The sequence below is a fragment of the Anser brachyrhynchus genome (assembly GCF_964034855.1).
Source record: "Anser brachyrhynchus genome assembly, chromosome: 3".
Taxonomy (NCBI): domain Eukaryota; kingdom Metazoa; phylum Chordata; class Aves; order Anseriformes; family Anatidae; genus Anser; species Anser brachyrhynchus.
The window spans coordinates 31,856,680-31,869,624 of record NC_137696.1 but is presented as its reverse complement, the minus strand read 5'-3'; the positions used below and the strand labels follow the sequence as shown (position 1 = coordinate 31,869,624).

Sequence of the window (12,945 nt, the reverse complement as noted above, 5' to 3'; positions counted from 1 at the left end):
CTGTGTAATAACTGGGACCACAGCCTAATCCCTCTCCAAGGCAACCAGACGGTTCAGAAATTAAGGAGTTCTGGCAGCTGGATACTTGTCATGTGACATAAGCATTAATACTAGTTTATGCTATAATTCTGGTATTTAATGCCAGTCTGTTTGGAGGGGCTTTGGAAAATGTAGCAAGTAAAATATACCAATTTGCATGTTAGGAGATGGAAGCCATCTGGGGCATCTTGAGGATTGTGCTGACATAGGTTCACAGTGATGCTGCAGTTTCTCTGGCTATATCAGATCAGCTCAGAAAACAAAATTTAGTGAAAACATGTATGACGGAGCTAATGGTTAGGTAATATGTCTGAAAATCTTTTTCAAACACCAAATTTCTTTGAAGCTGGTCCAGAATTACTCAGAAAACGCTTCTGCCTTGTGTGCTAGACAATCACAGCCATGTCAAGTTTCCATGTAAATGTCAGACATGTTGAGATGGCTTTGAAAGCATTTGAATATGAAAGAGCAGGAAATTTCACTGTAAATAGAAGGATTAGGGAAAGGTCTTCAAGGGCAAAAAAACAGGAGTTCATATTTGCATTGCAGCTTCCTGTCAAGTTCAGCAATTTAATGGTAAAATTTGGGTAGGCTTTTTGGTAGTACTCCATGTTTACTTAATTATAAGTAGCAAAGCTATGTGGCAATGAATTGGTGCCTTGTAGATACCAAAGAAATCTAGCTAAGTTTGCTTTAATCTTTGTATTTAATGCATTTTGATAGAACAAACAACCTTCTAACATCCCACAGCAGGAGTTGCAGCATTCTCTCTGGGTGAGTTTCTCTTGAGGACTTTCCCTTACTTCATGTTTATATTTGAGTTTTGTGGGATATAGCATATTAATTTCCTTGCGGCACAAGCAATACAAACATCTCCAAACTGGGCAAATATCTCGGTTTCAGTATTACAAAATTCTTTGTTCCTGCTGGTGATGGAGATGGTTGAACTCAAGGAATGTGAGGATTTCGGTCTGCGTCCATAGGAGAGAGAGGACTGTTGATTGTTTCTTTCATTTTGTGTCAACGTCGACAGCTTTGCTGGAGCCTGAAACCCTGTGGCACCACAGACAGAAGGGACCTTTTTGTTACCTCCAGAAGGTGGTGGTGCCCTAAAGCTGGTTCTCGGGCTGTGCTGTGCAACCGGGGGGCAGTCACAGCAGTGCAAGTGGCTGAAGTGTTGCAGTTCCTGCCTCCGTGCATGAGGTGGATTATTACTGTGCACCTCCTTTTTTTCTTAGCTGTGGTAGCTGTTCAAAGTTAATAGGCATAGGATAGTGGTGTTTTTTGGTTCTTGGTTTTTTTAATCTGTAAATTCTTTAGATTGGTACAGACAAGACAGGTCTATTTATGTAGAAAGGGCATCTTCTTAATGGTATCCTTTTCTGACTGAATCTCTGCAAAGGGTGGGACTTCCAGAATTACCACAGTGGCTGTGTGCTTGTTACTCCTGACTTCACTTGCAGCTGGGTAGGCTGACAGAGAGCTCCTTGCTGAGCTGGTCTCTGATTTTAGAGCTACTCTGTCAAGGGTGATACGATTGTATGTTTTTGTTGGTCCTTTCTGACTTTCCAAACTACCTACATTTTTTTTATCTGTATTTAAATATGTGTACATTAATCACTTTTTACAGTGACAGTGCAAAACATATACAAGTTGCAAGACTGTTATTATCAACTTGATTTAAGAAAATACTTATCAAACAGTTATAACTGGATAAAAAGTAATGTACAAAGTTTTGTAGCAGTCTTAAGTTGTCTGAAGCTCTCGCCACATGTTAAACAATTTCTAGTTTTCAGAAAAGTTTCTGCCCCATTTATTTGCGTTTAAATGTGAATAGACATGATATTTAGGAAAGCTGTTTCGTAATTCAAAATTAGGATAAAATGAGAATCTATGTTTTCATTTTATTCCTGAATTTACCTTGAGAGGCCTTTTTGCATACCTAAAGTTTTTCAGCTTCAGAATCACTTTGTTGCCTGCAGCAGATTGTCACATCATGGATTTGTCACTTTACTTAGTTTTACTCTCATTTCAGGAATGCAGCTGCTTGAGTTTTGGGAAGAGATGAACAGAGTTATCTCAGATTCTGAACTGCTGACAGGAGTTCCCTACTCATCTGCAGTACCTGGACTGACACAGTATCTCCAAAGCATCACCAAACTTGTGATATCCGTGCTGTCGGTGACGACAGGTGCTGACATCCGGAGCAGCAGTTCACCTGTTGCGAAGAAAATAGCCAAGCCACCATTGTCAATAGTTCATCTCCTTCATAGTGAGTTTCATGAAGTACGTCTCCTTGCATTGGAAGCAGTATTGCTCTGGCTGAAACAAGCAAATGCCAAACAAATTGCAGAAGAAGGTGTATTGTGTTTGCTTGTTGACTTGGAAGGCATTCTTCTCACAATGGCTCTGAAGGAAAAGAATCTCGAGTGTTTTTACAAGGTAGGAGAGTGCTACCTTATTGATGTTTGGTATGTTTTCACTAAATGATATTCTTAATTTTTACTAGTATATTTCAAACATACATGATGTTTTTAAATACTGTATGAGTAGTTTTTTTTTTGTTTGTTTGTTTTACCATTGAATAGATCTTTGTTATAATTCTGTATCATGTTCCTTTGTAAAGGCAAGAACTTCTTTGCTTTTTTAATGCTATCAGGGGAGAACATTAGAGTGGGGCTTGAGTCGGTGATTTAGTAGTCTCACATGTACACGTTCACATTGAGATTGTTTGTAAATTCTTTGTGAATTGTGTGTGCAGGTGCTGGAAATTCTTTACATGATGGATCTCAGAAAAGTTCTTCCAAAGACTGAATGCTCTATAAAACTGAATCCAAATGAGCTCTTAACCTGGAGTTTAAACATTGTAGATATCTCCAACAGGTATGGTCTGCCATGAATATTACATACTTGTTTTTGAAAAACCTTGGATATTCAAGTGTCAATTTATCAGATTTTTGGGCTGTACATTGATTAAAAGTTCATATAAGCGTGGCTTATTTTGAAAAAAGGTATCTTTTGATGAGATTTTTTGGAGAAGTTAGACGTGGATCTGAATTGTTAAAATGGCCCTCAAGTCATACTGGCAAGCCTCCAATAAATGTCCAGCAATACAGTTCATGAATAATAAGTTACTGCAACTATCAGATGATAGCCAGTGACTATAGCTCTTCCAAATGGCAATCAGGAAATACCACAATGCACAGAGGTGAGGATCCAAACATACACTAAATCGCTCTGCATCTGCCATCCATTCTATTCTGGTTTTCTGTGGAAGGTCTGTAGAAAGTGACAGACATGATTTCCCTTGTTGGATTAGCAAAAACAGTTAACCTTAAAAATAAAAACCTAGGCCTAACTAGTCCTCACAAGATTATTTGAATTTGGGTTCTGTTTCTTGTGCATTGTGGGCTGCCCAGCCATGCTTAAATCTATTCCATCCTGTAGACTGGATGCATATCCCCAGTGCTGATGTTACTCATTTTTTCACATTATCTGGATGCAAGTGTAAAGTTTTGAATGCACAAGAGAAGAAAATTGAGAATTAAGCTGTACCTTCAGATCTGGTACACACACTGTTCTGAAGTCTAACTGGACAGGGCTGGCTGCTCCTGCTCGGGCTTCCTAACCTGCAGTATATATTGGGAGAAATTGATAGTCTAAGCTTAGGTTCAAGTGTATAGCACCTCTTTGAATGTGCATCCAGAGAAACCAAACTGTCTGTCTACTGTGTGCTCTCCTCCATCTGTATATAGTTATTGAAACAGCAATCCTTAATGAGACTGGGCCTGCAAAATCAGCAGTAAGTGCCAGTTTGTAGTTCACACTGAATTAGCGGCCGTGTCTGTCTGTTCATGAAAGAATGGACAAAGAGGGTGAAAAATGTCCAGGCTCTGAGGGCAAGACTGTCCTGTTTCTAGTAGTGGTGGTTGTCTCTTTTGGAAATCATATAAACATCATGCCACCATGTTACCAATGTATAATATTTAGGGTTTAGAGTGTAGGACGGCATTAGATAGCTGTGCACATCTGTGGTTGATTTGCACTAAATTTGTCAAGTTTAAATGATGATGTAGTGTGTTTATTTCTGGAATGAAATAAGATACACTTGGTAAAATAACACCGGCTGGTGCTATTGAAGAGGGAAGTCATTGAAATAGCAGACCTTATTGCTCAGGTGTTGCCATTCTCTGCCAAGAGACCAACCCCTTCAGAAGCCATGGTGCCAAGCACCATCTCCTGAGACCCTTTGAGCAGTACCGAGGCTCAGGAGTCAGCAGTTGGTGTATTGTGCACTACTGACTTTCCTAGCAGTTGTAGAAGAGAGATTTCTTCTCTCTCATATTTCCTAGCAGTTGTAGAAGAGAGAGAAAAGTAATGCCAGCTTGAGGAAATGCTTTTGTTTATCATTGCAAATAATGTCTGGTTTGTTTGACTCAGGTTCTATTTTCAAATGTATTTTTCTACAGGAAGTATGTAGATAGAAAAAAAAAAGAAAAAAGAAGGTGAAGAGGTGAAGAAAGAGCCTATTTATTTTGCATATTAACTGAAATTTTAACTAATGTCACGATCTGTAATGTAAAGCTCTGAGCGCTCAGCTTGCAAGATACGCATTGGTGACAGTCAGGAACAATTAAGAGCTAGCTGATTTTCTTCTAGAGGTGAAATGATGGCAGAAGTAACTGCTTTATTTTGATATGTTCTTTACCTTTTTTTCTCAGTGCTGAAATTCAGAGCATAGCTCTCAAATTTGCCTCAAAGTTGGTTATGCATCTTCTACAGAATCATCAGCAGGTAAGGGAAAACAAGCAGCTTAATTCTGGAGTTTTTGATGGTAGAAGTAACGTGGCTCCTTTTGGATAGAAGCCCCAAGCTTGTGTTTTCCTGTGTCATGCCCCAAGCATGTGTTTTTCTGCCATTACGTATTCCCCTCTAAACTAAGCACTGCATTCGGAAGTGAAACCTCCACCAGCAGCGCCTCAGTATTTCCCTTTGAAAGTAATTCCAAGCTAAAATACATAAATAATGGATTAATTTCAACTTCTGAGACCATCCGAAGTAGTCACTATAACGTGGAAAGAAAAACGCCAACTAGTTAACACCCTGTATTGAACCATCCGTATCCTAAAGTGCGGCTGTGTTGTGGTTCCTGGTGGCAGGGGAGGCAGCAGGACGGCCTCTCGGGGAGGCCAGAAGGTGCGGTGGTGTTGAGGCTGATCTGGCCTTGCCAAGTCTCAACATGGAGGCACTGCTTTCCGAGCACTGCAGCCCGCTGTCTGCATGGAGTTTTTCACTGAATTTCCTCTTAAAAATTGTTTTCTGAACACTAGAATAAATATAAGAAGCCTTGTAAAATTCAAGATGCTGTGTTCTCTGTTGCTGTTTTTATGGACTATTTGATTTCGATTGATAGCAACACAAATTACTGCCTCACATTTCTTTAGATTTTAAGTTGTCAGTCTGTGATATCACATATATATGCATAGAGCAGTACTGATGCAGCTTTTAATACTAGGCCATTTTTATTTTTTCACATTTTCGAAGATACAAAACACACTTTATGGAAACTTAATTTTTTCCTTATAGCTGTTGTTTTTTATAAAATACACAGCAGAATTGATTCACATTGTATGTTACATAAACTTCTGTCTCATTAAAAAAAGCCACAGAATTGCACACAAGAAGTGGGAAAATTAAAATGACTTATGTTGTTAATTCTTTTTGTTTAAGAAAGGCAAAATGCACGGACTTCAAGTTATAAACAATAAAACAACCATGTAAATTTGGGTTCACAAATAGACTTGGAACATAATGTTGCTGTGCAGTTTTCTGATAATTTATGAAGAGGAATTAGTGAAAAATGCTGGCACGCTCTGAACTGTAGTGACGCTAACACAACTCCTTCTAATAAGCCTGTAAATCATGGGAGACCTAAGACATCTGTATGGAGAGCGCTTTCTGCTTTATAAAAGATCAGGTACACCAGGAGTTTTACATCTAAGTTTCTTTGGGCTTGCATTCAGTTTGTGCATCTGTAGGAGGGGTTGCTTGAGATAATGCATGTGTCCATTCAAAATTTGAGTAATTGTGATCTTTGAGGAGATTATTTTGTTTAGCCCATTACAAACTCTGTAGGAAATGCTCAGTCTCCGTCCCTGCGTGCAGCACTGGTACACAGGCACGAACCACTCCCAGTGAGGCAGAGCACGAGCAAGGTTTCATTTGCCCCTCGATGAGTCCTCCTGCACTTCTGTGCACTTTAACTCGGCTCACCTTGACATTGGTTCTCTTCTGTACCTTATCTGCTTCATTTTTTCACTTCCTTTAGTAAAAAAAAAAAATAGAAAAGGGAAAAAAAAAGTACAGTTGCACACAGCCTAAATGTTTCCAAGCTGAGCTTGTGCTCCTTTTCATATGTGAGGACTACTTCTTCCCTGTTACAGCCCAGTTGTCCCAATGGACATCAGAGTTGACAAGTCTTGGGAGCACAGTTCAATTTGCAAGCAAAATGCATGTTATTTCTTTCGAAAAAAATCTCAGAGCCATCACTACACGTCAAAAAGAGTCAAAGCTTTGGTCCATTATTCCTGAGTTGTCATTTTCCTAGTGTATGGCTCTGAGGACTAAATGTTTTCCACAAGGTGGCAACTGAAGGTTTTTTTCTTTCCTGTTCTTTTTTTGTAACTCTCCGGCTTTCAGGATAGCAAGCTTTGCTGTATTTCAGCCACCAATCAACCAAGATTCCTTCAGTGTTTTGAATGCACGTGCTGTCAGAGCCCAGGTTAGCTCAGCAGTCTCAGTAAAAACAGTTGTCCATCCCCAGTATCTGCAGAGGAGACAGATGCAGTTGCTTTCCCCTCTTTACCAAGCACTGTATTGTTACCAAAATTCCTACCATGATTGTTTGCTACAGTTCATATGCTGTTAGCTGTTTTTCCAGATGCATGTACCAGTCTACATGTAGGATGCTCCTGTGAATTCCTTTTTTTCTGTTACTGTCCAGTGTATCTGTCTTTAGCATTCATGTTTAGAATAGAGGACAAAAGGACATGTTTTGACTTATGTGGTCATTGGTGAGTCTGGTGTAAAGGGATAGAGTAAGAGAATTGCCTGTGAATATGGGTACAACTAAAGGAAAATCCTCCGTCTTAACTGTTTGTGACATAGCAAACCAACTTTCGAATGGACATAAGATTCACCACATTGGAAAAAAATGGGTTTTACTAATGGATTGTATCTCTTTGGCAGTTTGTAGTTTAATGTGACGGTCACCAATAGCACCGAATGGTACAGCATACTTCTCCCATGTGTTTTCTGCTTTCAGATTTCAGAGGAGGTCTTAAAAAAATGGGTTCAACAGATAATTTCTTTTTGTGGAGATGAGCAACAGACAGAAATGCTGTTAGCAGCTGCTGAGGTACTTAAAAGTATAACACCATTCCTTCTGATCAATGAGAAGCTCATTCTTGGTGAGTAGTTAGAACACAATTTTCTGGATCTTTTTAGATGAAACCCAGTATCACATGACTTAAAATATATTATGGTACATGTATATGTACACGCAGTCAGAACACACAATTCAATCAAAAGGTATTCTGCAAATTTTTATGGGGCAGTGTACTAAACATTATTTACTTATTTAAGCTATAAATTTATTTAAATTCTGGCAGAAAGAGCACGTGTAGAGCTTCTTGCAGTAACTCTGCAGAAGGGGAACATGAGGTGCTCTAATGTCTGTAGGCCAATATACATCTCTGTACAGATCTACTGGCTTGCAATTGCTCTCTGACCCAGGTCTTTCTGACATATTCTGTTGGTGACGTGGACATGCTTACAGTTTAACATCACGAGCACAACAAAACTGTTGGCTGAATGTTGAAATTAAAGGCTTCAGTCTAAGAAAAACATTCTACTGTGGAACAACACATTCTACTATGAGAATGATTAGTAATTATATCACATTATACTACAGAGGTATTATGATTTTTTAAGTTAACATTAAACAATCTACTAACCAACAAACAAAGAAAAACCCTTCACAGCCTTATTCAACAAAATATTAGTGACTGAGAGAGAAAGCTATGTGAAATTCTGTGGTCTGTTGTACAGAAGAGTTTCTTGGTTTTGCTTTTTTTTTTTTAATTTAAAAACCTATCATCTCCTTCCCTTTTTTTTTCCCTGTCTTTTGTGAGCACAGAGTAAGGGGATTTTGTGACTAAAGGGCCAGGATTTATCCAAAATGGTAAAGAAATTGTTTTGCATCTTGAGCAAGACAGTAGGCTTTAAATGCTTTTGGTTTCTGTAATAATTTGAAGATAGCTATTTATAGCTTTCTAGTTTGAGTAGCTTGAGTCCACTCATATAGACTGGATACAAATTTTTGTTAGGCAAGAAGAATGGTAGTATTTGTTATGCTGCAGATAATGGTGTTTTTCAAAAGTGAGCAGTTTATTTTGAGATGTCTTTTAAGAGGTATTTATAATATTTAAGAGAGCAATTTATTATGCTTGAAGTCTTTGCAAAGTGAAACAAACAAACCAACCAGTAAATAAAAGCCCCCAGAGCATCAGTGGATGGCCATTTAAATTGGCTTTTTGCCCTGAAAATCGGACCTGGGTAAGAAAGATGCAGAACTAATCCTCCATACAACCTAGAATTGCCAGCCTGGGCTTCTTCGCAGCTCTGAAACTGTCAAGTGCTGCAGCGAGAATCAAGGGCACGAGCTGCTCTTGAGCTGCAGTGATATAAACCCAGAATCATTCTGTTAAGGGGGTCATGCACACACAAACATTTGATTTTTATGCCTCGTTCTGCATCAGCTTGTTTGACCACGTACTCTTGAAAGCAGAAGCTAAAGAAAAATGCAGTTGTATGAATTGTAGCTGTAGTCTTCCTGATAGGCTTCCTTGAAGTACATTCAAGGCTTCCTTGAAGTGCATTCATAAGAGGAGGGCCAGTGCAGGTCAGCATGTACTGGATTCCCCCATTTCTCCGTCACGTTGCTTGAGTGTTCAGAAGAGTCTTTCTGGAAAATGCAATAGCAGGCTTCCACCTCTGGCAGGTATGATACCAACTTGTTTAGGTCGGAAAGCTGTTGATTGAATATAAAATAGGATAATTATTCTGCTCCAGCTGTGCCAGCGTAACATTATTGGGCATATTGTGCTATAAAAAAGCAACTACTTTCTGAAATTATTATACTACATGCTATTCCCAAATAGGCAATTTATATGAAATACGGGAACGCTTCTTCTGCCTGTGAAGTAAAGCCTCAAGCAGTTCATTTTGGCCAAGCAGTGCAATAGATTTAATTGTCTGGCCAGCCTTGTAATATAAATCTCTGATAGACCTGTTGATAACATGCTTGAAGCAAACCAGCACAGCAGTGAAGCAGCCAGTCCGTTGTTCTCTGCGATCACCAGAAAGTGATAGTATCTCACAACTGACTGCCTCTAAAAGGGATGTTCCAATGGATTCCTTTAACCAGGATGCTCAACGAGAGCTGAAGTCAGTCCACCTTAATCATACCCCAGCAAACCTATGAGTATGGTGACTTTTGCACTTCAGCTGGTCATCCTTCATGGGGTACCCCTAAATGACAGAAGGGTTTTGTAAGCTGTGTACAGCTTGTGATGTGCATTGCCTCTGGGGTGACAGGTGGAATCTGTCTGAGTTTTACAAGATGATCTCCTCCACCTTGGCAGTTATGAGTTACAGCTGTGTGCAGGTAATTACCCCCATGGATTAAACCTGGCTTGCTTTCAACAGATGAGGACATTAAGGGTGGCAGGGCATGTTGGTGAGTGGTGAGGTGAGGTGGGAGAAAGGGTGATAGGGAGATCCCTGCAAGGTGTGATCGTTTGATGTTTCTTGCAGGTAATGGCATTTGTGGCCAGCACTGCTGGCAATATCTGAACAAAATTTGGTTTGGCAGCCTCTGTTCTAGGCAGAGTGAGACAGGAAATCCATCATCACATGGTGTTAATGGATCTCCAGCAGCAAATCTTTTGCCAAACAGGAATTACGCGTTCTAGAAACTATAGAGAGTTCAGAACACCCAAAACTTAAAGTTAACTTAGAGCAATCCATTCTCTGGAATACCACTGGAATTGAGTGATCTACTGTTTAAACCAAGCTGAGACAACCACCTAGATAAAGTTCACACAAGCAGAAAAGGTTTTTGTTATATTCCCAGTTGTCTTCCTAGTGGATTGCCAGTGCATTTCTCCTGCCCTCATTTCACTGTTTAGCTGAATTTGTCTTGTTTAAGTGTGGAAACACAATTATGTAATTTATTTGAATGTTTGTAAGAAATGGAATTCTATTTTTTCTCCATAAATAACTATAGGTCTCTCTGATACCCTTGCGATGTGGAAATGTGTGATTCTCCTGCTGCAGAATGAAGATTTGGTAGTAAGGGATGCTGCTGCTGAGGTTATACAAGTGGCACAGTCTCAAAAAAAGAGCAGTAAAGGAACAGGTATGTTAACTTTTCTTCAGTTTTCAATAATATTAGATACTTGAGAGACAAAAGTATTTCAATTCTCGTCACAAAATTCTTGCTAACTGTAAAATGATCCATGTATCTCTCAAACCCCTACCATGGAAGATAACAGTAAGTTGAGATTTTACACCCACTATGCCTTATTATTTTGTTTTTACTGTTCTTGGTGTAATTTGCAATTGGTTATATGGGTATGTAAAAAGGACAACAGCATTCAGCTTTATGGTTCTTGCTGTGATGAGTCAACTGTCACATAAGGAGTAATGCTGGAAATTCTTTAATGCCAGCATTGCTCTAATACAGCGCAATGAAAGACAGTGTTTGGGTCTCTGGTCATTATAATAGCCTGGTCACAGTGAGGAATCCGGAAAAACAGTATTCAACTCATTGATTCGTTATTAGACCTTGAAATCCATTTAGTTCCAGATCAACAAATACAATTCTCAGAACACCCACAATGTGCTTTCAAGGACGAGGGCCCTTCTGTCTGCATGCCCTAGTTTACTCAACCCTGGTAGTTTTAAAATAGCCACAAACTTGAGTAGGCTTAACTAATTAACGTACTTTGCTTTGAGAGTCTTTGCTGAAGCATTCTTCTGTGTGCTGTGAATAAATATGAGTATTGCTTCCAAGCTGATCTCTCTCTGGTGGACCCTCTTGGTCTGTGCCATTCAATAATGCCTGTACCAGCTTGGCTGCAGTCAGTACAAGGTGGTAGGTCATCTCTAAGTGAACTTCTGCTAGACTGTTGATAAAGCAGCTCTGTGGTTTAAAACAACCACGGCAGTAAAAATGTTTGTTTTCCACTGCTGTAGACAGAAGTAGCTGTGGATCCGCTCACATGGCAGATGTAATTTTGAGCTGGTGCTGTTCAGGCACGGTGCTGTGGGGTAGGAGAAGGAAAAAGGAGGGATGTGTTAAAGATGGCTTTCATCATCCTCTGAACTCCTACAGCTCTGATTCCAGCACACTCACGCAGCTCTGGCAATTTATCTGGTCCCTGCTACAGCTCTGTTGAGTATCAAGAGTCTCTGTGTATGTGTCTCAGGTCCCTTACAGTGGCATTTTGGGGCCATCCTCAAATACCTCAAGATAGTACTTTCTCTGGAGATAATGCAATGCTGTTCTCTGGCTCTTGTATTTCATCCCTTTTTCCTAGTTGTGTCTGCATGCCATGGGATGCGCCCCCATAGCTGGATGAGAGGTTAAAGGCTCTGTCTTCCTAATTAATACCAAGGTGATATCAATACTACCAATTTGTTAAGCATAAGTGGCCATAACTGAGGAATTAGTATCATAATTGGGTTTTATTTTCAATGTTCCTAATTAGAATAGGGACCCCCTCCCCAAGCTTGGGTTAACCCATTAGTTATACTTAGTTTTGCCTTCCTGTACTTTCACTTAAACTGCTTCTAATGAAATCAACGTCTTTTACCTGTTGTGAATAGGAAAGTACACCACTTTTGAAAAGAAATAATAAAGTTTCTTTCCTCCTTCATTTAGCATTTCTATTATTGTTCCTTCCTGTGACATTTTTCCTCACTAAACTCCTTTTATTTCTCTGTGCTTTGCTTTCTAGCTTTCAGGTTAGGAGGGAGAGGCTTCTTGCCACTGTGGCTTTTGTTTACAACCAGATGAAAATGAGGATTACCTTCAAACGTTGTTTGTTGCTTTCATTTACACACTTTGTGTCGTGTTCATGTGAGATAACGCAGTATGTTTGGGTCTGGGGTTTTCTGCAGACATTTCATGAGTCACTAGTGCTCTCTGTCCTGGACGTTTTTAAATGACATTCAAATCTCTCTGTGTTTTTCTCAGTTTTCATTCTATGGAAGTCTGTTCTTTTATCACAGCACTGATTTTAAAATTTCTAAGCTAATACACCAGAATTCACTAGAAGCCATAAAACAGCTCTCTTTATACCCTTAATTTGATAAAAATTGCTGGATATTTTACACTGACTGACTTTTCATTTCCATTATACAATGATAAATACGTATTGTGGCCCAGTAGTATTATCATGAGATCACAATTCAAGATGACTCCGGAGATGAAGATGAGAAGTGGATGACTAGAATGACTTTTCCATACACTCTGTAATTGTTTTATCGCCATTAGCACTAGTTAACACGAGAGAGCAAGCAGTCTATTATAATTTCAAGTTTTTCTGTTCATCAGACAATTTTATGCCCTAGTAGACTTTATAGTTCCAGAAATACTGCATTGCAGAAAGTGGTTTTTGTGACCTTTTACTGTTGTTAATTTGCTGCACACGAAGTGGGAATGCTGCTCACAAAATCCAAGCGTTGGATTTGCCAGAAACGTTGGCACTAGCCTCGTTATATCTGCTCTTCACAAAACTCTTACCGATGTATACAGCACGTAAAGCAGTAGGCTGTAGC

General features: G+C 39.4%; 1 protein-coding gene across 2 annotated transcripts in view; it reads left to right on the top strand.

Annotated features, from left to right (window-relative positions):
- Positions 1–12,945, top strand: part of THADA (THADA armadillo repeat containing) — a 166,320-nt gene that overhangs the window by 126,766 nt on the left and 26,609 nt on the right. For both annotated transcript variants that reach the window (XM_080586672.1, XM_080586673.1), the window contains exons 32-36: positions 2,075–2,481; positions 2,801–2,922; positions 4,761–4,833; positions 7,364–7,508; positions 10,388–10,519. In XM_080586672.1, the coding sequence (XP_080442798.1) occupies positions 2,075–2,481; positions 2,801–2,922; positions 4,761–4,833; positions 7,364–7,508; positions 10,388–10,519 (879 nt within the window). The remainder of the gene's footprint in view (positions 1–2,074; positions 2,482–2,800; positions 2,923–4,760; positions 4,834–7,363; positions 7,509–10,387; positions 10,520–12,945) is intronic.